General features: G+C 40.8%; 2 protein-coding genes and 1 long non-coding RNA gene across 7 annotated transcripts; 2 read left to right on the plus strand and 1 right to left on the minus strand.

Annotated features, from left to right (window-relative positions):
* The first annotated feature begins 7,970 nt into the window (after positions 1–7,970).
* On the plus strand, positions 7,971–10,597 carry LOC109884945 (uncharacterized). 2 transcript variants are annotated; one of them, XR_002254460.2, is made up of 3 exons: positions 7,971–8,582; positions 8,900–9,603; positions 9,991–10,597. It is a non-coding gene; the product is annotated as an uncharacterized LOC109884945 (long non-coding RNA). The 2 variants fall into 2 exon arrangements; XR_002254459.2 differs by having other exon boundaries at positions 7,991–9,603.
* Positions 10,598–10,601: 4 nt separating this feature from the next.
* On the minus strand, positions 10,602–13,340 carry LOC116358145 (uncharacterized). Its single transcript, XM_031808331.1, has 3 exons — positions 13,255–13,340; positions 12,045–12,328; positions 10,602–11,311 (listed from the first exon to the last, which is right to left on the minus strand). Exons 2-3 carry the CDS (start codon positions 12,242–12,244, stop codon positions 10,861–10,863), a joined length of 651 nt encoding a protein of 216 aa, XP_031664191.1. The 5' UTR covers positions 12,245–12,328; positions 13,255–13,340; the 3' UTR covers positions 10,602–10,860.
* A 31-nt stretch (positions 13,341–13,371) lies between these two features.
* Positions 13,372–21,979, plus strand: LOC109884930 (uncharacterized). 4 transcript variants are annotated; one of them, XR_004206031.1, is made up of 6 exons: positions 13,372–13,571; positions 17,196–17,307; positions 17,419–17,480; positions 20,414–20,575; positions 20,953–21,027; positions 21,265–21,979. XR_004206031.1 is itself a non-coding variant. In XM_031808326.1 (5 exons), the coding sequence occupies exon 1, from the start codon at positions 14,125–14,127 to the stop codon at positions 16,351–16,353; it is 2,229 nt and encodes a 742-aa protein (XP_031664186.1). In that variant the 5' UTR covers positions 13,372–14,124; the 3' UTR covers positions 16,354–17,307; positions 17,419–17,480; positions 20,414–20,575; positions 20,953–21,032; positions 21,265–21,979. The 4 variants fall into 4 exon arrangements, 3 of the variants coding, with proteins under 3 accessions (XP_031664186.1, XP_031664181.1, XP_031664185.1); XM_031808326.1 differs by having other exon boundaries at positions 13,372–17,307; positions 20,953–21,032; XM_031808321.1 differs by having other exon boundaries at positions 13,372–17,307.
* The last annotated feature ends 2,316 nt before the right edge of the window (positions 21,980–24,295 follow it).

The raw sequence follows: 24,295 nt of genomic DNA on the forward strand, positions 1-24,295 counted from the left end.
TTACAATATGCCCGGTGCAAAAAAATACCTTTATTAAATTGTTGCCAGCAGCACAGTTAGTCACCAATGTTATGGATAACATGAAAACAGCCTAACCAGCTCTACTAGGTCGAGTAAAATTGTCAAGAGTGTGGGGGTGTTCTCTCATTTGTGTTTGGAAGTAACTAGCCAACGTTAGCCAGTTAGCTTGACTACAGTTGAACGCTTGCCAGAGCGTCCAGTGTACGCTCCGAATGCTCCGAGAGCGAAACGCTCTGAATTTATGAACCTATGAATCAACAATCTGACTGACAACGCTCTGGATTTACGAACGCCCAGAGCGCACTCTGGCACTCCAGATTGAATTTATGAACACACCCGAAATCGTAAAAAGTCGACCTAGTAATTTGTTATGCTAGCAAAACGTTGCATAGCACCACCATCAACTTCCGGTATACAAGCAAAACTCTAGAACTCTCAACTGGAATGATTGTGAGAGTGGATCGTTTACAGTATACTACAATGAACGAATAGTATATAGTCATTATGCAGTATGTTAATATGAGTATTCGAACACAGTTTGAAACACTAGGCTAAATAGTATTTTGAAAGTGGTGGGGAAACATCCGTCTGGCTGGGGGGGTATGATCTTTGGATACAGTGGAACATGTTCTATTTCAGTGCCAAATATATGTTAGAGAAAGGGAGCGATTGTTAGTAGATTTGAGGAGTAATGGGGTTGAAGAGCTAGGATTAAGTGAACTCTTGGGGGAATCTTCAGGGGATGTAGCACTTAATTATGTATTTAGGGAGATGAGATTATTGGGTAGAATTTTGACCTTAAGAATTATGTGAATAATCAAGTCAATAAACATTGGGTAGTTAGATAGCAGATAGTTAATATACTGCCTGGCAAGTTTGATGTATTAGTAACCAACTAATACCGGTACATACTGCTGTAATGCTATGCGGTTCGTAAGGATAGCGTAGCTAACAAATTGTCAGCCATTACTTTATTACATTGCTCAACATTTGTCATAATTTGTATAGGCTCTCGTTGGACTTCGACTCTATATTTTACACCATTTTGTCAAATTGGAAAACATTGTGGCGCCACACCCATTTTCAGAAGAATTGCATATTTATTTTGTATTTATTTTTACTTTTATTTAACTAGGCAAGCCAGTTAAGAACAAATTCTTATTTACAATGACGGGCTACATCGGCCAAACCCGGACGACGCTGGGCCAATTGTGCACCGCCCTATGGGTCTCCCAATCACGGCCGAATGTGATACAGCCTGGATGTAGTGATACATTTTGTGTGCTCTGATAGGGGCTCCACCTCTCCCCTCTCTTTGTTGCTGCCATGATCACTCATGGTCCAGTTACCACTAAAATGCAATCTGCATAAACTAAGAGGCATCTGGATTCAATTCTCAAATCTAAGGATAAAAAAAATCTTCAAAACACCACAACACTGATAGACTGGCTGGATATAATTACTGTTGGTTGACCAGGCAGAATTAAACAGAAAACCTCAAAGCCAAACAATAGAAGACGATTACTGTTTGAGATTTAATATGTGACTGGAGAGTTAATGAAGGGTGGGACACGGCTATTGTTCTGAACCGCAATACGATGCTTATCTTCAATGTCCACTGTAGAACTTCTTCTACGTGCTTCTACACCTGCATTGCTTGCTGTTTGGGGTTTTAGGGTGGGTTTCTGTACAGCACTTTGATATATCAGCTGATGTAAGAAGGGCTATATAAATACATTTATTTTGATTTGATTTAGAACTGTAAACAGAAGCCAGCTTATCCAATTCTTCTCAACTTCTTTTTATTCCTGTTTGCTCCTTTAAAATACTTTGAGCTAATTCCTTAATAAGAATATGATACAAGGCAATGAAGGCACATACTATACCGAACAAAAACATGTAAGGTGTTGGTCCCATGTTTCATGAGCTGAAATAAAATATCCTTGAATTCTTCCATACGCACACAAAGCTTATTTCTCTAACATGTTGTGCACAGATTTGTTTACATCCCTGTTAGTGAGAATTTCTCCTTTGCCAAGATAATTAATCCGCCTGACAGGTGTGGCATATCAAGAAGTTGATTAAACAGCATGATCATTACACAGGTGCCCCTTGTGCTGGGGACACTAAAATGTGCAATTCTGTCACACAACACAATGCCACAGATGTCTCAAGGTTTGAGGGTGTGTGCAATTGGCATGATGACTGCAGGAATATCCACCAGAGCTGTTGCCAGATAATTTAATGTTCAATTCTATACCTTAAGCCGCCTCCAATGTCATCTTAAGAGAATTTGGCAGTACCCCCAGCAGGCCTCACAACCGCAGACCATGGGTAACCACGCCAGTGTAGCATGGTTCGTTCTGTGTTGTGTACTTTTAATTAGGACGCTGACACAACTGGAGGTCTGCTAGTTGAATTATTTTTATTTGCCCTGCACACGAAGAGCCAACACACAATGTTAGCCCTTGGCGCAGTCATAACTCTCAGGCACCTTGCTAGCCGAAGGTCCAGCAAAACAGACCAATAAGGGGGTACGAAAATACAGATGACCTGCGATGGGCTAAACCAAAATATACAAAACTTTTACAATCACATGTATGTACAATATTGATATGAAAAAGTGTTTGAACAACAAAGAATAACATTAGCTATGCAGCTGTAATTAAAAAATTTAAAACACACTGAATTATTATTATATTATTAACATCCCCTCTTGACCTGGCCTATTTGAATTGGTCCTTGTGTGCAACTTGGTGCCTAATCTAAGGGAACAACATCACACTGCTACACCAGCCCAGGCCCTCCACATACGGCTTCTTCACCTATGGGATCGTCTGAGACCAGCTACCCGGACAGCTGATGAAACTGTGTTTGCATAATGGAAGAATTTCAAATCAAATTGTATTTGTCACTTACACGTGTTTAGCAGATGTTATTGCGGGTGTAGTGAAATGCTTGTGCTTCTAGTTCCGACAGTGCAGCAATATCAAACAAGTAATATGTAACAATTTCACAACATATATACCCAATACATACAAATCTAAGTAAGGAATGGAATTAAGAATAAATATATGGATGTCAGAGCATCATAGACTAAGAAACAGTACAATAGTATAGAATACAGTATATACACATGAGTAATGCAAGAAATGTAAACATTATTTAAGTGACATTATTAAAGTGACTAGTGTCCCATTTATTAAAGTGGCCATTGATTTCAAGTCTGTGTATGTAGGCAGTGCAGTTGTCGTACGAGGCAGTGATACAGCCCGACAGGATGCTCTCAATTGTGCATCTGTAAAGGTTCGTGAGGGTTTTAGGTGACAAGCAACATTTCTTCAGCCTCCTGAGGTTGAAGAGGCGCTGTTGCACCTAACTCACCTTCGATGGCCACTGGTACACTGGAGAAGTGTGCTCTTCACGGATGAATCCCGGTTTCAACTGTATCGGAAGATGCCGTCATGTGGATGAGCGGTTTGCTGATGTCAACGTTGTAAACACAGTGCCCCATGGTGGCGGTGGGGTTATGGTATGGTCAGGCATAAACTACAGACAGCAAACACAATATGTGTTATCAATAAATTACTGATGGCAATTTCAATGCACAGAGATACTGTGACGTGATTCTGAGGCCCATTGTCCTGCCATTCATCCACCTCCATCACCTCATGTTTCCGCATGGTAATGCACAGCCCCATGTCACAAGGATCTGTACACAATTCCTGGAAGCTGAAAATGTCCCATTTCTTCCATGGCCTGCATACTCAACAGACATGTCACACATTGAGCATGTTCAGGATGCTCTGGATGGACGTGTTCCAGTTCCCGCCAATATCCAGCATCTTCGCACAGCCATTGAAGAGGAGTGAGACAGCATTCCACAGACCACAATCAATAGCCTGACCAACTTTATGCAAAGGAAATGTCGCGCTGCATGAAGCAAATGAGGCAAATGGTGGTCACAACATATACTGACTGGTTTTCTGATCCATGCCCATACCTTTTTAAAAAAAATATATATCTGTGACAAACAGATGCATATATGTATTTGAAGTCATGTGAAATCTATAGATTAGAGCATAATGGATTTATTTCAAATGACTACCTTATATGAACTGTAACTCAAATTGTTTCATGTTGCCTTTATATTTTTGTTCAGTGTAAATACTGCACTCTGACTCACAAAACTAATTTTCTAGATTCATAATAGTGTTGTTAGACAAAGCAAGGAAAGTGAACTTCAAAATGTGATGTAGTTTTATTGGAATTTGCAGCTGCTAGCATCTGACATGACTTACTGCATCTACAGTGCATTCTGAAAGTACTCAGACCACTTGACTTTTTCCACATTTTGTTACGTTACAGCTGTTAGAATATTTTCAGATAAATACACAACTCAGAGGACTTAAGGTCAAGAGGGAATTAATGATCAATGGAAATAGTTGTTTCATTCTAATGGGGAACTGAAGATTAATGGGTCAGGGACACGGGAGGTATTCTAGTCTGGGACTCATAGCTACATGTGGCATGTTCGCATTGGTCTGAGTTGTCTATACATTAAGCCTGAAACGGGATACTTATTATTATTGGCCCAGGTTTACTGCAAGGAAATCTAAAAGGTCAACCATAGGCTAGGCTTGGGTATACAGTGGGGCAAAAAAGTATTTAGTCAGCCACCAATCGTGCAAGTTCTCCCACTTAAAAAGATGAGAGAGGCCTGTATTTTTCATCATAGGTACACTTCAACCATGACAGACAAAATGAGAAAAAAAATCCAGAAAATCACATTGTAGGATTTTTTATGAATTTATTTGCAAATTATGGTGGAAAATAAGTATTTGGTCACCTACAAACAAGCAAGATTTCTGGCTCTCACAGACCTGTAACTTCTTCTTTAAGAGGCTCCTCTGTCCTCCACTCGTTACCTGTATTAATGGCACCTATTTGAACTTGTTATCAGTATAAAAGACACCTGTCCACAACCTCAAACAGACACACTCCAAACTCCACTATGGCCAAGACCAAAGAGCTGTCAAAGGACACCAGAAACAAAATTGTAGACCTGCACCAGGCTGGGAAGACTGAATCTGCAATAGGTAAGCAGCTTGGTTTGAAGAAATCAACTGTGGGAGCAATTATTAGGAAATGGAAGACATATAAGACCACTGATAATCTCCCTCGATCTGGGGCGCCATGCAAGATCTCACCCCGTGGGGTCAAAATGATCACAAGAACGGTGAGCAAAAATCCCAGAACCACACGGGGGGACCTAGTGAATGACCTGCAGAGAGCTGGGACCAAAGTAACAAAGCCTACCATCAGCAACACACTCCTGCAGTGCCAGACGTGTCCCCCTGCTTAAGCCAGTACATGTCCAGGCCCGTCTGAAGTTTGCTAGCCTGTTGAGACTCTAGGGGCAGTATTTTCATTTTTGGGAGAGAAAAAAACGTTCCTGTTTTAAACAGGATATTTTGTCAGGACAAGATGCTAGAATATGCATATAATGATGACAGCTTTGGATAGAAAACACTCTAACACTTCAAAACTGTAAAGATATTGTCTGTGAGTATAACAGAACTGATGTTGCAGGCGATAGCCTGAGAAAAATCCAATCCGGAAGTGCCCCAGGTTTTGAAAGCGCTGCGTGCCAATAAGTCCCCATTGACCTGTGAATGTGCTATGAACCAGCATACGCTTTCTACATATTCCCCAAGGTGTCTACAGCATTGTGACGTAGTTTTACGCATTTATGTTGAAGAATGCCCATAGGGGGCTACATTGCACAAGTGGTCACATGATGCTCCCGGAGAGAAAATCTCGCATAAAGTACAGAGGTAGCCATTATTCCAATCGCTTCTACTGAGAAACCAATTGTCCCGGTGGATATATTATCGAATAGATATTTGAAAAACACCTTGAGGATTGATTCTAAACACCGTTTGCCATGTTTCTGTCGATATTATGGAGCTAATTTGGAATATTTTTGGGTGTTGTCATGACCGCAAATTCCGGTCGATTTCTCAGCCAAACGTGAAGAACAAACGGAGCTATTTCGCCTACAAAAATAATATTTAGGGAAAAAATGAACTTTGGCTATTTACCTGGGAGTCTCGTGAGTGAAAACATCCGAAGTTCATCAAAGGTAAACGATTTAATTTGATTGCTTTTCTGATTTTCGTGACAAGGTTGCCTGCTGCTAGCAAGGCATAATGCTATGCTAGGCTATCAATAAACTTACACAAATGCTTGTCTAGCTTTGGCTGTAAAGCATATTTTGAAAATCTGAGATGACAGGGTGATTAACAAAAGGCTAAGCTGTGTTCCAATATATTTCACTTGTGATTTTCATGAATAGGAAGATTTTCTAGGAAGATTTATGTCTGTTGCGTTATGCTAATTAGTGTCAGATGATGACAACGGTCCCATTCACGGGATGGGGTGTCACTAGAGGCAAGAGAGCATTTGGATGATCCAGAAGAAGATTGGGAGTATGTCATATGGTCAGATGAAACCAAAATATAACTTTCTGGTAAAAACTCAACTCGTCGTGTTTGGAGGACAAAGAATGCTGAATTGCATCCAAAGAACCCCATACCTACTGTGAAGCATGGGGGTGGAAATATCATGCTTTGGGACTGTTTTTCTGCAAAGGGACCAGGACGACTGATCCATGTAAAGGAAAGAATGAATGGGGCCATGTATCGTGAGATTTTGAGTGAAAACCTCCTTCCATCAGCAAGGGCATTGAAGATGAAACGTGGCTGGGTCTTTCAGCATGACAATGATCCCAAACACACCGCCCGGGCAACGAAGGAGTGGCTTCGTAAGAAGCATTTCAAGGTCCTGGAGTGGCCTAGCCAGTCTCCAGATCTCAACCCCATAGAAAATCTTTGGGGGGAGTTGAAAGTCCGTGTTGCCCAGCAACAGCCCCAAAACATCACTGCTCTAGAGGAGATCTGCATGGAGGAATGGGCCAAAATATCAGCAACAGTGTGTGAAAACCTTGTGAAGACTTACAGAAAACGTTTGACCTCTGCCATTGCCAACACAGGGTATATAACAAAGTATTGAGGTAAACTTTTGTTATTGACCAAATACTTATTTTCCACCATAATTTGCAAATAAATTCATAAAAAATCCTACAATGTGATTTTCTGGATTTTTTTTCCTCATTTTGTCTGTCATAGTTGAAGTGTAACTATGATGAAAATTACAGGCCTCTCTCATCTTTTTAAGTGGGAGAACTTGCATAATTGGTGGCTGACTAAATAGTTTTTTGCCCCACTGTATATATATATATATACATACATAGACCGGCACCCCTTGTCTTACCAGAGGCCGCTGTTCTATCCTACCGAAAAAGCATAAAACCCGCCAGATCTATGTTATTAATGTCCGTCATTCAGCCAAGACTCGGTGAAACATAAGATATTACCGTTTTTAATGTCCTGATGGTAGGACATACGTGATCACAGTTTGTCTATTTTATTATCGATTGATTGTATGTTGGCTAATAGGACCGATGGTAAAGGAAGAACGTGACGGATCGTTACAACCCCCCCTGACCTTTATCCTCGACCTCCGTCTCTTTCTCTTGCGAATAACAGGGATGAGGGCCTTGACAGGCATATGAAGTAAATCCTTACTATCTAGAAGCTCTTTTCGGTCATAAGACACGATGGCAGAAACATTATGTACAAAATAAGTTGGGAAAAAAACATGCACAATTGGTTATGGGATCATAACGGCAGCCGTGATGGCGCCATTCTGTTGTGTGGACCTCTATGAATCATTAACTGAAATAGGAACAATTTACTGTAGCTAGGGACAGTTAGCTGCTTGCACATACAATAAATATGTGTACAACTTTCTACAAATTATTTTGCCACTGTAAATTCTCAAAAACATGATGGTTCTTATCACACTAAAAGCGATCTTGATGATTAAATTATTTGTGTTGCTCCTTCCTTCACAGGTCCTCTGCTTGCCATACTAGAGAGACACACTCTGTTCCGTCCTCAACTTGCGGACCTGCCCTGAGGATGTTATACACCACTGTTGCGCCTTCAGTCATGTTGATTTCCGACTGGTTGTCTTTGGACTACATGCCATGGGCTGACTGACCTGAACAGAAATACAATATTCATCACTTTCCTCATATTGGACTACTCTGATTAGTTATGAGGTCACAGGAAATAGACTCATTACTCATAAATCATTGCAGCTCACTTGACTGCATCTGACAGTGGATAGCAGAGCTCTCTGGTGTTTCACCATTTGAAATTAAACAACAAAAATGTAAATTACCATTGTTTTACGCTTCGAACACACCGACTGCGTCGTTGCATCCCTGCTGCATAACATTTTGCGCAGCTAGGCAATTATACTGATGCAGGTACCTTTTGCAAATGGTCGCATGCAGTTGGACACATGGAGGAGAGAATCATTTTCGCAGTATCCTCAAAACCGTGTCTTTTTGACACAACTGCTGACAGCTACAGGGACATAAACACAAAATGCTGCTTGGAGACAAGTGTCCACGATAGTAGGATTGCCAGGTCAGTTTAGTAGTGAGCTTGTGCTAGATGTGGCTAGTTAGCTAGCTAGCTGGTGTGTGTGAAAGAAATAGTCAAATAAATTATGCTAGTTACTACCCCTGATAACTTTACCAAATAATCATGTTTGAAAGATTGAGAGTGTGTATGCTATATAAATAGTAATAGAAATGGTAGATACTACTGTACCCCTGATAATTTGGTCAGATAAACGTGTGTGTGTGTCTATGTGTACAGTAGGTGACATGTCCATGATAGCTATCTAATAACTATAGTTATGCTAGGTAATGGTTTGGCTTATCATGTTCATGTCTATGTAGAAGAAGACTGTAGGAGGGAGTGGAGAGGACTCAAGGACAGGTATCAGAGAGAGAGAAGGGCAGAGAAAGAGAAGAAGAGGTCTGGGTCAGCAGCTTCAGGCCAGCAGCCTTGGCGCCTCTGCCACATTCTTTCTTTTCTGGATCCATTTATTGTGCCTAGGGCAACGAGTGGAAATTTTACAGCCAGACCCTCTACTACGTCATCCACAAGTGTTGTTGCCACCGGTGAATCAAGACCCTCAACGTCACCTACAAATGCGACCATCACCTCCACCGGTGGAGTGAGACTCTCTACAACATCATCCACGAGTATGACCACTACCGGTGCAGCCATGGAAGATGATGAAAGGGAGGAAGCACCTCTGGATCTAGGACCACCTGAGATCATTATGAACCTCACGGAAGTGACCACCTCGTTGAACAGGATGTGGCCGTGGAAAGAAACAGAGAGAGAAACTAAGAGGAACAACGTCACACCAGGCGTCATCGGAGGTACCAGCCCCCAGATCCACTCAACTCATTTCAGCAGAGGCTCCTCCAAGCTGTCGAGAGGGATGCAGCCCAACCTGATGCTCACAGGATGGAGGATGAAGAGACCCTCTTTGCCATGTGCCTTGTGCCAACACTGAAGAGGCTGCCTCAACAAAGAAAAGCAGCAATCAAGGTTAAAATGTATCAACTGCTTTTCGAAGCCGAGTTCAATGGTAAGTTTTTTTTCTCTCCACATCACAGGTAGTGTCATAATTGTGCGACAGTGAAGTAAAGTAGGTCATTTTTATAGTATAGTCATGTAGGTTAATTGGTATTTCCGATCAAAGTATTAATACGAGGCAAATGTATAGCTGTTGTTTCTGGGTTAGAAAATTACCTAAAACAGTTTGCTATCAAAATATCTGCCTGTCATATTCATCTTTTGATCTGAAATACAAATTCCATGAGTAAACAGCAAGTATTACCAACTTTACCACACTGTTCCTATATTTATGCCATTAACTACACTATGCAAACAGTATTTAGTTAACATAAATCTCACCTTTTATGGTGTCATATTATGTCAAGCTTGTATGTGTTGTTTTTCTCTTCCCTTTCAGAAATGGAGTCAATTTAGCTGACCAGCTCACAGGAAGGACAGGAAGAGGAGAGGAGTTGTCTGGTTGTTGTTTTGACCTCCCTCATTGTACCTTTCTTTTCACACACGTCAGTTCCGTTTAAATTCAGTCAATTCATAAAGTAATTTGTTTATTAAGTCTTAGGGTAGCATTCATTATTAGTGTTTACATAGATTTCTGAATTGAAACTCATACGGAGTTTTCACAGATGCTCTTGGTCTCTTACGAGGTCAATATATTTCTTTAATTTAAAACCACTTGAAAACCAGGGTGTTGAAACTTTTTGTGAAGTTATGTTCCATCGACTGGTCCGTGACGTCCAGGGGCCATTTGTTTGTTTAGCTGTGTTATGGCTACATATTATTCCCTTTTTCTCAGAGACAGACACACACACACCTCTTCGTACCTCAGATCTCCAGTGCCCTGCCCTCTCTCTTTATGGCCATGTCTGAAGTTCCTCTACTACGTCTAGGCTTTATGAGTAGTCCCTGTATCGGTATGCAGTTGTGCCAAAAATACATGCTCTTGCTGTTCTCTTACAGATTACAGGCTACACATTCATAAAAATAAAAAAATCTGCACGCACGCACACACCTCTTTCAATAGTTTTATTTTTACAACACACATACTTGTCATGTTCTTTCCTGTACTTGAATAGTTATTAAATTATGTTTTCATAGTCAGTTGTTTATTAATATCTAATTTAGACTTAATCTGCTCATTTCTTCCCTACACCTTTGCTGATCTAAGACAAGATGAAAGTAAAAACATCCAGCGTAGGGCCTCATGAGGTTGGGTCTTAAAGGGAAGGCCTCATCGCCGACGAAGACGTGGGGAACAGGTCCCAGGTCTTCAGCCCCAGGGAGTGATGCAGGTGGTGGAATATCCAGGGTGCCATCCTGAAGTGCCTGGCCAAAGGCAGTCTCGGAGGGTCACGCCATCACTTCCCTTGCCGTAAGCACGAACATCGACAACACGGAAACAGTAGATGGCATCTACTACAGCCAAGAGTACAACTGAATATGTATCCTTGTAGTTGTAGAACTGCGAACCTGAGCACGGTGGAGCCTGGATTACTACATGTTTCCCGTCAATGGAGCCAAGACAATTGGGGAAATTCCACCTCTCCAGGAACTCAGCAGCGATGGTCCTCCAGTCTTCCTCCTTAGGGACAGGCATGTATTCACCAACCAGACAGTCCCAAATGGCTTGTGCCACAGAGGGGACAATGCCTGCCACCGTGGACCGTCCAACTCGGAAGCTGAATCCTATGGTCCTGTAGGAGTCCCCTGTCGCCAAGAATCTAAAATATAATTCAAAATAATGATCAATATTGTGTATAACTTCAATTCCACCCACATATTATATCTACTCATATAGCTACCTCATTACTGTTTATTATGCTTCACTAATTATATTGTAATACTCATCAACCATCATTAACAATGCCTTGAAACAGTACAATACAGTCTATGACTATATCAATAAACTGTAGTCCAGGCCAACTCTACTCTTAGAAAGAATGGTACTATCTACTTAAAAGGGTTCTCTGGCTGTCCCCATAGGAGATCCCTTTTAGGTTCCAGGTAGTACCCCTTTTGGTTCCAAGTAGAACCCTATTGGGTTCCATGTATTAAGTATTATACCTGGAACCAAAAATGGTTATCCTATGGGGAAAGCAGAAGGACACTTTTGGAACCTTTTTCTCTCAGAGTGTATGTGAGTCCAATAAGAATGTAATGAATGACTAACTGTCTTGAACAACAATGGGTCCTGGAGAAGACTAGCCTACCTTCATCAGGGCAGAAGGCACCTTTCTTTTCATTTGGTAACATTGCATAATTGAAAAAGGATTAGAAACCAACTTTGGGAAAAGTTATAGTCCCAATGAACATTCTGTAAAAGTACATCTGATGTCAAATAGGGACTATTAACTAGAGCCCTTTAGCTAGCTAGGTTGCACATACAAACAATGTATCAAATATAAATCAATTATGATATCAAAGGCTTTAAAAATGTACTAGAATATATCTTACCGGAGACAAATCGCCAGGCGTTCAACTGGGCTGATGGACTCCCGGTAGTTGTTATCCATCTGGGTGATCCTGGCTCCAACCTTCTGGAGCAGGTGATCGAACTGGCTTCGGTCCAGACAAAAGTAACTTCCTCTCAAAACAGTCGAAGCTCTTGAATTAGACAGTGGAACTCCCCTGCCTGCTTTCGGGACTTTAACCATCTCTGGACCCACACAGACCTGCGCTTTCGGCGGGGCTGGACCCGGCCCAACAGTGCGATCAAGACCACCTTCCTCAACGTTGGTCTCATTGTTGAAATGTTGGAGGGAAATTATAGTATAGGCTCTCACAATTAATTTGTGGATGTCATCGAATAAACAATATACTTGGCAAATAATTAATAAAAAATGTGAAGAAATTATGCAATCAAACTTTTTATGTAATCGCACATTTTTGGTCTTGGTCTCTGCCTACTCTCAGGATCCCTCACCCTGTACCCATCTTCCACTACCACTCTCTTCACTACTTTGGCATACAACACTTTCTGTACTACTCTAGGCCGTTATTGTAAATAAGAATTTGTTCTTAACTGACTTGCCTAGTTAAATAAAAGCTAAATACATAACCCTGGCAACCTCAACCTGCCTTTCTCTCACCGGACACCTCCGATCTCCAGCCCCATGGGCAGCCCTACAACTAACATCCATAACGTTTTCCACCGATACCGCACATTCCATCATCTTATGCCCTCCTACACACTTTTCACATCTAGGCATCTCCCTCCTACACACTGCTGCAACATGCCCATAAACTTGACACCTAAAACACTACTATTTTCGGGAAACAAAAGCTCTCACGGTATAACCGACACTTCCTACCCTGACCTTATCTGGCAAAGACTCTACATAAACACTCAGCATGACAAAGTCTTCTGTTTCCCCACACTCTCCACCAGATCTACGTCTCACCTAACTGTATCTGTCACAGACACCGGGAATATAAAAAATGCGTTTAGAGGGACTGCCAGGGAGAATTGAGTTATTGCACATCAAGGCAGACTTTCCCTAACGGAAGAATTCAAATAAATTATCGAACGCGCAAATAGGATCTCACTATCTCGTGCTTGACTCTGCCCACCTCCTTGTTCTATGACTAATTTGATCCAATTGGAAACGACGGGCTCTATATTGGGTTAATTATACAAAAATATTTGCTCCAAATATGCAGTTACCCGTTATTTGAATCTGGAGCGAGAAAGGCGAACCCGGAATCATAACACCTGGGTGGAGTTTCCACATCCGGTTTTCAGCGGAAAAGGAAGCTCGTTTGCGCGGAAGCACAGCATGTCTACGTTTTTTTGTGACTAAGATTTTAGCCAATGATTTTCTAATGCCTCGATACGCAGCGTCGAACTCAAAGCATTCAGTTTACATTTTCGGAATAAGCTAACCAGTTACCCACCTGGAAGTACTTTGTCGTAGGAACAACTTTTTTTTTCTAATTCCAAAACTGTCGTATGGAAGGTTTAGGGGTACCTGCAAAATCAAGGTAGCTACAGTAATTGCTAACTAACGTTAGCTAGCTGAGCTACTCTATTTGATCTGAGCCACTAGTCTATGACAAACAATAGGCTACTTCATGTACAGATAATTCATGTATTGCATTCAATGCGCCCTTGCAAGTGTCATATTTGCCGTCAATATAGACTTCAATACATAGCTAGTTAGCAAGATGATTTGGCTACTTGGTGGTACTCACTATTCGTTTATGTTATGTGCCAAGTCTCATTGGATCTAACATTACTGCAGTGAAATGCAAGTTAAGATTGTCAGGTAGCCTGAGGCTAGGGTGGACTCCCTTGGTCAGTTGGCATAGGCCTAACAATACACTTGGAATCAACTGTAGTTACACCACTATCTAATATTACAGAACGTATTTCCTCAGAATTTTCACTGTTATAAAAAGGCTTTATAAAAATCAATTTGATTTATATGCTTAAGGAGATAGGCCTGGACAGCTACTTTGACATTACTAGGTCTAACCAAACTATATTTAAGTTGACCCTGGGTGTCACCCAGATAGCTAGTTTAGTTGGTGTGAGATGGATGTAGATATAAAGCCAGAGGAGGATGAGGTGGAGATATCCCCAGCTGTCATTTTGTCTGACTCTTTTGATGCAAGTTATTCATATGCCGAAAATGGATATGACACAGCAAAACAACAGCTTATTTGTAATCTGTTAGAAGATACAAAATCAAGTGATAGGGAGATTAAAATGAATTCAACAAAAGTTGGTACTCCACTTCAAACAGCAGTAAATGTGGGTGGTAAAGGTGTTGTTCGTGTTCACACAGAACAGGATAGACCAAGCACCCCTGTAGGGAATTTAATCAAAGAGGAGTCATGTTTTTACATGTCACCCAATGATATTCAGATTGGAAAAGTATGTACCATGTCTCGGTCTGTCCTGGTCAGCAACATTAAACAGGAAAATGTGATGCCCTTTCCAGAGGAAGTGGTGAAAAACTGCTACCCCTTATGCAAAGAAATAGGTGTGGAATTTGATGTGAGATCCAAACCGGCATCCAAAACAAAACTTGACTCACAGTTACTGACTAATGGCGTAATGTATGAGGTTCATAAGTTTGCAAAAAATACAAAAAGGAGTTATATGTATACCGTCTATAATATTCTGAAATATAATTTTGATGTACGTTTTCAAAATCAGAAACGCTGTCAAAATGCCATACATATTGCATCTAAACTCAAACGAATGGCCAAACGGAAACATGTCGCAGATAAAGACTTTTCAAAAGAAGTGTTTATAATACCGCTTGTGACTAGACAATACAAGAAAAAAGAAGCTAATCCACCTGCAAGATTGTCAAAAAGACAATTGAATTTGAAAGGGATACAAGAGGCAGACGATACAGAGGAGAAGATGAACTCCCAGAAGATGGTTAACAAGACCGGTTTGAAATATCTGATCGCTGATGCAAGGACTGCATGGTCTCTGCATGCTGAAGAGATCATCTCTATCGAAACAGATGAAACTGTCAAGCTTGGCCAAGATAATAGACCCACTGACTTCTGCTTAAAGGAGTCTGACGTTCACTCTGGGGTCACAGAGCAAACCCCATACCCAGAGAACTACCAAGTTGACATTTGCAGGAAAATGATCAATGAAATTGTTACGAGTGGTGAAATGCAACAGATGAGATGGATTTTTGTAACCTTTTCAAAGTGTTTTGGTGCTGGGACTGGTTCCGAAAAGAAATTTGAACAAATCCTCGCTGAATACAGATCAGACATCCTACCACTGATGGTTGAGAAACATTGTGGCTTTAGTTCCACTGAAAAGACAATGATGTGCCTTGTAAGTCAGCTCTTCTGTGGCTTACATTTGATTGATGGCTTTGCTCACCAGGCAAAAACAACTCTTCTACTTTGGGAAAATATGATTTTAGGAGATAAAGAAGTAGAAGTCCATAGCTCCCCTAACATTAGGACAACAGAGTTGGAGTCTGGAACAGTGCATTTGGTGAGTTCTGTGAGTATTGCTGTGCAAGAGCTTGGATGGGCAGAGGACGGTCAGCTTGTTCCGTTCGAAACCTTTTTGACCAGCAAAAAAGAATTTGATGAAGTTCCTTTGTCTCTATCCATTGGACATAGGATTGATGGTCTGTTTCATAATTCTGCTGGGGTGTATAGCATCCATGATGATTTGGTTGAGTTTACCAGTACATACGGAGCTGAGAGTAGTTTGCTTGCCACAGTTGTTGCTGATTTGGAGGTTCAACAGTTCAAGGCCGGATGCAGAGCTCTGGGTCTGGTTTCCAAGCTTATCATTGATCCTCTCTGGAGAGCCTTAACTTTGAAGGGAAACGTGTTGGAGATGGAAGAAAGATACCAAACCCTTGTTACCAAACTCAAGGAATGGCAGGAAGATGGGAGAGGCCTTGTTAAAGGAAATGCATGCTTGTTTGATGACATTGAGGTACCCAAGAACCTTGTATTTGACAGGCTTACCATGTGGACCGACACTGACTTTTTTGAGTTGACTGTTCAGATTGTTGAGTTGATCCTAGCCAGTTTTCTGAAGGTATGTTCTATGATGCGTCCAGTCGATCCAGAGCTCCCGTCAAAGACAAATGATCGATTCAGAAAGGATTTGGCAATATTAGATCAATTGCAAAAAGCTAAGTCAAATGCAGTCAGTATTGCCATTGAAGGCATGGACATGTGCAAGAAGAATCACACTTGGGAATGGCTGTCCTTTTTGGATGAACCAAAAATAGTGTCAATGAGGAGAACATTCCAGACAGTGTAGGCAAAGGAAGAAGAAAAGCTCTCTGCCACACCTGCAGAAGAATGAAAATTGTAAAGTAATAGACATGAAAGATATGTCTGTTTTTAAATTTTATTTTATTGGTTTGGTACTTATCTATTTACTAGTAAACCACATTACAGAACCTTTTAATAGCATGGCATCTTTCAAAAAATGCATGAATGGCTATTTTTCTAGTGCCTTAGCTTTTGTGTTCAAATAAACAGCAATGCAACCTCAGATGAGTTCAGACAAGTAGATTAAAAGTATAATATAGTTAGTTACATTGTATACCTATTTTGTACTATACTGTATAGCCTAAATATGTTCAGACGTGGTGTCAGTAAATGTTGAATGTCGAATAACGCTTATCCATTTGGTACCACATGTGAATGGTTCCACGTGCTTACCTGTTTTTATATTGTTTGAAATCCAATGTAGAGGTTTTTCACGAAGTGTGCTGTCAGGAAAAGTGTAGAGGCTTTGTCACAATAGTTGAATTTGCAGATTCCCTTGGCCTTCTATTCACTTTTAATGCCTGGTCTTGTTTATGAAAAAAAGAACATGATCATTTTGAGAGGAGACCAGTTGTTATTTTAGTGTTATTAGCTTATTTCTGGACCATTTTTTTTGTTTGACCTTTGAATTGCCTACTTGAATGGTCAACTTAAATATAAACAAGATAGAGAGCAGGGCTCTGAAAGTTGTCTACTTTTCCATTGTCAAAACGAGTCATGCTTTGTTTTATTTTATTTTTAAATACATTTTTAAATCATATTTTGGTAATCCGTTTTTGAGAGCCTGTTTTATCTCTATATTTTTGTTGATCAAGATGTTTTCATTAGGACAAATGCACTGCAGTGCTTTTCTATCTGCTGCAACATTCAACGTTGCACATTTCTGTAGACTTCAGGAAGAACATGCTTTTATATATAAACATCAAATAATTTGCAAAAGGTGAGAGCTTCATTCACTTCGAAAACTATTCACTGTTTCAATTAAGGAGCTATTTAGTTTCTTCTGTTTTTTGTTTTGTTTACTATGACAATGCATTCTGTCTTTCTGCAGGCCGAGTTCCAGGTTTGTGATGTCCACCATGAGAGATTCTTATTGAAGTTCAACCAGTGACTGTGTGTACCAGTGTTTCCTCAGGAAATGTTGTTAGCTGTGGGGGAAAAATTAGCGGGGGTGGGGGGGGTTCTGGGGACCTCCCTGGAAAACAAAATATGTGTAAGTACTCTAAACCTTGGTTCTGGTGACTTAAAACTCAAAGGGAGAGGGACAAAGAGGATCTACATTTAAATGTTTTTACTCGTTTCATTGCAGAGAAGTCCCTCTCACAATTAACGGAAGACACTTGTATAATCAGTGTGATTGCTGCCAACTGTGAGGCCAGCTTTGTCATTGCCGTCAGCTTGTCCAACCCCTGAAATACATGAAAAACGAAAATATGTACAACATTAAACAAGAGCCAACAGAGTGGTAGTTCAACAGGAAAAAGTGTTGCGCAACACTGGCCTATAATGTTCTCATCAAAAGATTGTCACACTCATGCCATACCATGAATGCTTCAACTAGCACATGTTGCTTATAAAAGAGGGCCACTCTTGCAGCACAGCAGCCCCTGGCTCTTGCAAGAGCTGCCTGGAGATGAGGGTCAGGTTAAAGGTGTTTATTCTGCATTACGAAATCCTCGTCGACCCACTGTGCTGTCAGACTCAGCATGCTCATGGGGCTGACATCGCTGGTCCAAATGTAATTCGTGAAGCTAATAGCAAGTAGCTCATGGATGTGCGTTTCAACAATACTGTGTAACTCCGGAAGGGCAACATCTGAAAAATAGTGCCTACTTGGTAGTATGTACCGGTGCTCGAACCAGTTCGGTGAAAGTCTACATCATCCACGACAGAGAACGGTTGATTTTCAAGGGCAATGAATCCCATTATCTTGGCGTTAATGGGTTTCGCCTTTGAGTTGTCTCGCTGAAATGTTCTTAGTCTTTCAAATGACTGCTTGACTTGAACATGTTTAGTTGTTGGAAGTGTGCGCTTAGTTTTGTTATGCTTTTCTTCTAAGTAGGGGGGTTGATGCACTTTCAAATTAGTAATTTGGTTTGTGGTATTGAAAGATTTCACTTTCTCCCCCCCCCTCTGGAAATGTATATATATATTTTTTCCCCCACCTTTATTTAACCAGGTAGGCCAGTTGAGAACAACTTCTCATTTGCAACTGCGACCTGGCCAAGATAAAGCATAGCAGTGTGAACAGACAACAACACAGAGTTACACATGGAGTAAACAATAAACAAGTCAATAACATAGTAGAAAAAAATGTATCTATATACATTGTGTGCAAAAGGCATGAGGAGGTAGGCAATAAATAGGCCATAGGAGTGAATAATTACAATTTAGCAGATTAACACTGGAGTGATAAATGATCAGATGAACATGTGCAGGTAGAGATACTGGTGTGCAAAAGAGCAGAAAAGTAAATAAAATAAAAACAGTATGGGGATGAGGTAGGTAAATTGGGTGGGCTATATACCGATGGACTATGTACAGCTGCAGTGATCGGTTAGCTGCTCAGATAGCAGATGTTTAAAGTTGGTGAGGGAGATAAAAGTCTGTAAATAATAGCAGCACAAACGTTGCATATGGCCTTTTTGTTTCCTTTGAAACTTCAAAATAGATCCACACAGCTGACATTGTGGGCTTGGCTAGGAATGCTGTGTTGCATGTGTAATGCTGTATTTTTTGTGGCGTCATTATGTCATCTACATACGTTATATAGGTACCCACGTCAGCTTTGACATCGGTTTTGCACATTGGCGTTAAACTAGACATCGGCCTGATGTTGGCGTTTGTGGCTAATATTGGCCAATTCCGATATGCTTACAGATATACCGTGCATCCCTAGAAATAATAGAAAAGTGAAACATGTAATAATAGATACACAATGAGTAATGATAACATGGCTATATACAAGGGGTACCAGGACTCGAGTTGATGTGCAGTGATATGAGGTAATTGAGGTATATACTGTATGTACATATAACTAGGAATAAAGTGACCGATAGTAAACAGTAGCAGCAGCGTATGTGATGAGTTTGTTCAGATAAATATTTAACTAACTATTTAGCTTATGGCTTGGGGGTAGAAGCTGTTCAGCGTCCTGTTGGTTTCAGAATTAGTGCATCAGTACCGCTAACCGTGCGGTAGCAGAGAGAGAACAGACGATGGCTTGGGTGGTTGGAATCTTTCTCTGACACCACCTGGTATAGAGGTCCTGGTATGGAGCTCGGCCCCAGTGATGTACTGGGCCATCTGCACTACCCTAGCGCCTTGTAGTGCCGTACCAAGCGGTGACGCAGCCAGTCATACTGTTCTCAATGATCCGTCAAGACTGCAGGCTGTATTTTTACCTCTACAGTGTAGAGTCAACCATGTGGTGAAATAAAACATTCCACATTGTTCCTCAGATTTATGCATCACTGGTGGGGAGCTAGTTTCTGGATCAAAATATATGCAAGTAATGCTGTGACTTGGGATTTGATATCTTTTTACAATGATTATCACTGGTACTAGGCCCGAATGAAGTGGATATTCATATCCTCTCATGAGGTCAATGAGGTATTGAGGTTGCAAGTTCAAATCCCCGAGCTGACAAGGTACAAATCCGTCGTTCTGCCCCTGAACAGGCAGTTAACCCACTGTTCCTAGGCCGTCATTGAAAATGAGAATTTGTTCTTAACTGACTTGCCTAGTTAAATAAAGGTAAAATAAAAAAATCATTTTATTAATTTGCTTGATCTAATAATTTCATACATGTGTATTTACAGGTGATGCGTGTGTTTTTCTTTCAACTTGATGCATGCTATTTGAATCTGGGTGTACAACAGCTCTTTTCAGGGTCCAGTTTGTGATCCCCAAAAATGTATTTGTAGTGACTTTCTTCTTGTGAGTTTCACTTATTTTTTTGTGCTGTCTACTAACTTTCCTGACGGTTTGAATATTCATGAAACATTATGATAATCTTTGGCTCTGCTCCTTATGTTTATTCACAGATCCTCTGCTTGAAACAATTACGGGATGTGAAGTCTGATTCTGTCCTCAACTTGTTGACCTGCTCTGAGGATGTTGGACACCACTGTTGCACCTTCAGCCATTACTTTTTTTCATGTCAGTCGATGGGCTGACTGACCTTAAGGCGCAGAAGGTGTTTTAAGGTTTGTCGTCGGACACAAACTATTCAGAGTCTGTTGTGAATGACAAAGATATCCAGTAATTTCGAATTATTTATCATGTATGACAATAGTAGTGAAACACTAGCACTACTCGAGAAATTATTAATGACATATTCTGTGGCGGTAGTCAGCCTAGAGGTTTGAGATGTGGATCAGTTACTGATGCGTGGCTTGTCATTTCCCAGCTGCCCTCTGTGTTGTGCCCTTTAGCTGGGCACATATTCCCCAAAATGTTCCATGGTGGTGTGCTGCGGCTGACCTGGTGCCGCTGCACCTGTGTTTTGTGGGGTTGGGAAAGGCTAAAGACAAAGTTCAATTTCTGTGAAAAAAGGACAAAGCATTATCCTGTTGTATTTTAGGTATCGGAGGAGGTCTGGTGCAGTGGGGTGTTCCAGGTCCGCAACACTTGAGGAGAAAACGTCTTAATCATGATGGTAAGGTAAGCTTGTGACTACATGTCATATTCACTGTGTGGACCTCTATGAATCATTACTTAAATAGGAACAATATACTGTAGCTAGGGACAGTTAGCTGCTTGCACATACAATAAATATTTGTACAACTTTCTACAAATTATCTTGCCACTGTAAATGCTCAAAAACATGATGGTTCTTATCACACTAAAAGCGATCTTGATGATTTAATTATTTGTGTTGCTCCATCCTTCACAGGTCCTCTGCTTGCCATACTAGAGAGACACTCTGTTTCCGTCCTCAACTTGCGGACCTGCCCTGAGGATGTTATACACCACTGTTGCGCCTTCAGTCATGTTGATTTCCGACTGGTTGTCTTTGGACTACATGCCATGGGCTGACTGACCTGAACAGAAATACAATATTCATCACTTTCCTCATATTGGACTACTCTGATTTAGTTATGAGGTCACAGGAAATAGACTCATTACTCATAAATCATTGCAGCTCACTTGACTGCATCTGACAGTGGATAGCAGAGCTCTCTGGTGTTTCACCATTTGAAATTAAACAACAAAAATGTAAATGACCATTGTTTTACACTTCCGACATATCGCTGCAGTAAGAGTAGTATTCTACCCGACTCATAAACAACATCCTTGAGTGTTTCGTTGATTAATGCATCTTTATAAGATTGTATTCATTTTTTACCTGTAAAAAACCTGTAGACATGCATGATTCTGTAAATATTTACAAGGAACATAAATCTCACTACTTGGTATTTTTATATGGGGATTGTGAAAAATATATTTAATGTAGTTTTGTATGGTAATTGTAAATCAAATTTGTTTTCATTGGACTAGTCCATAAGATTTTTGTTAGGATTTGTTTGTCTTCACCAACTGTTCTTAATTATGCAACCTTTTTTGTCCAATTATCTCCACGTAATACAGCCAGCTTTTCCATTCTTGGTTATCTGCCTCTGTAGCCTTTATCTGAAGTTTCATTTTTTGTATTACTTTGTTATTTTTATTGCTACTCTCTTCACATGGAGATGTTAGTTATGGGATGATGATTCCAATTTGGCAACAGGTGCTTGGATAGTTGGGATTAAATAAGTATTGTTACGGAAATACAAAATGTCAATATCGGTCCCACTTTAAACCAAGTACAAGTACTACATTCACAAATCATCTATAAGTGTTTGTCATACTCTATGAAGGGTTACATACCCATTTCCACTGTAGAGTGAATTGCCAACTGTGACATAACTCAATATGTATGTTCACACACCATCTGTAGAGTATGACATGGTTATAGACTATTTGTGAAGTGTTTATGAAGCCTTTATGAATGCTATTTAATGCCTTTATAAGTTGTACCTAAAATTATAAATACTAGTATTAATAGACTTATTATATTTGTTTGGTGTATTAAGTGAGCTAGCACGTGTATTATGGCATTTAGGTGTTATGGATAATAGCTCTGGAGGAGAGGTCGAGCCATAACAAAGTAAACACTGTTGCCTCCAGTACGATAGGTGGCGATATTGCACTGTTTATCTTGACTGCAAAACAAAGAAGCAGATGCAAATGTCCAATCTGGAATATCATGGGTCATGTGCTGTATACATGGAGTGTCTGAAAGTGGGCGTGTCAACAGAAGTGGGTGTATGGAAACCGAATCAGCTAATTGGGCAGATTTGTTGCCACTCGACCATTTTGTGTGTGTGGGCTGCACGACAAGTAGATTGTTGACAACCATAGCATTTTAGCTATCCTTAATAACCTCATTCTCCTAACCTGCCACGTTAATTATCCAAACCTGCTATGCATTTTAGCTAAGCCTAACATCTTTCCTAACCTTAACCTCATTCTACTAACATGCCACGTTAATTATCCTAACCTGCTACCTTCTTCTTTGGAATTTGTTTGGCAGATCGCATCCACCTTTTAAATGCATACACCGCCAACTACTGTACTGGTGTGTGTGAGGCAATTTACAGTCTAACTACATTACATTAACCCTCTCAAAAAAATACAAAAATAAAACACCACACCATTCCACTATTTAATTATATCTAGTCCCACACCAGACCTAATCCTGCAGCTGTTACGCAGTAAATCCTCTCAATCCCAAGTACTTCTCTGCCGCTGCCACCACAACCACTATTTTCTGTGACTTTTGATCAATTTCTGCAGTACAATTGACAACCATGGCTATAAATGCTAAAAAGCCCACCTTACTGAAGCACATATTCTGGTCTCTGCCTACTCACAGGAATCCTCTCAGAATCCCTCACCCTGTTCCCATCTTCCACTACCACTCTCTTCACTGCTTCGGCATACAACACTTTCTGTACTACTCTAGGCCGTTATTGTAAATAAGAATTTGTTCTTAACTGACTTGCCTAGTGAAATAAAGGTTAAATACATAACCCTGGCAACCTCAACCTGCCTTTCTCTCACCGGACACCTCCGATCTCCAGCCCCATGGGCAGCCCTACAACTAACATCCATAACGTTTTCCACCGATACCGCACATTCCATCATCTTATGCCCTCCTACACACTTTTCACATCTAGGCATCTCCCTCCTACACACTGCTGCAACATGCCCATAAACTTGACACCTAAAACACTACTATTTTCGGAAAACAAAAGCTTTCATGGGATAACTGACACTTCCTACTCTGACCTTATCTGGCAAAGACTCTACATAAACACTCAGCATGACAGACAAAGTCTTCTGTTTCCCCACACTCTCCACCAGATCTACGTCTCACCTAACTGTATGTGTCACAGACACCGGGAATCTTACATTTCAACTGCTCCTCCTTAACACTTAGTGCTGACCCGTTATCACTCCTTTCAACAGCGCCCTGCTCCGGAGAGCAAAGCAAGTCACAATGCTTGTCCCTAATTGCGTAATCCGGAGCACCCGCTCCCTCTGGGTGGAGGAAACACAAATCATATGGATCAGCCAAAATGCAATGATCCATTGTCTCTACAAATCTCACTCCCACTGGGCCATAATCATCCTTATCATCTTCGGGACGAGGCCCGAACTCGGCGGTCCTCATCACAGGGACTTCATCCTCACTCTCGCCAGGTTCCATCTCTGAAATGCTTGGGCACGTATCCCTCTTTAGGCACTCGACACCAACCTTCCTCACCATACTGCTTCCCTCTACACTCAACTTCTTCGCAGCAGTCATCACTGCACCTGCCACAGTTAATTCATCATCACTCTCGTCATGTTCAATTTCCTCCTCAAGCTCTTCAAAAAGT

Source organism: Oncorhynchus kisutch, linkage group LG3 (genome assembly GCF_002021735.2).
Source record: "Oncorhynchus kisutch isolate 150728-3 linkage group LG3, Okis_V2, whole genome shotgun sequence".
NCBI classification, from domain to species: Eukaryota; Metazoa; Chordata; class Actinopteri; order Salmoniformes; family Salmonidae; genus Oncorhynchus; species Oncorhynchus kisutch.

What these genes read in the sequence shown, in the direction of transcription:
- LOC109884930 (XM_031808326.1), top strand. Translation starts at nt 14,125, where the DNA reads ATGGATGTAGATATAAAGCCAGAGGAGGATGAGGTGGAGATATCCCCA.
- LOC116358145 (XM_031808331.1), bottom strand. Translation starts at nt 12,244, where the DNA reads ATGGTTAAAGTCCCGAAAGCAGGCAGGGGAGTTCCACTGTCTAATTCA. An exon ending in CGCCTGGCGATTTGTCTCCG is followed by an intron (nt 11,312 to 12,044) that starts GTAAGATATATT and finishes ATTATATTTTAG; the next exon opens with ATTCTTGGCGACAGGGGACT.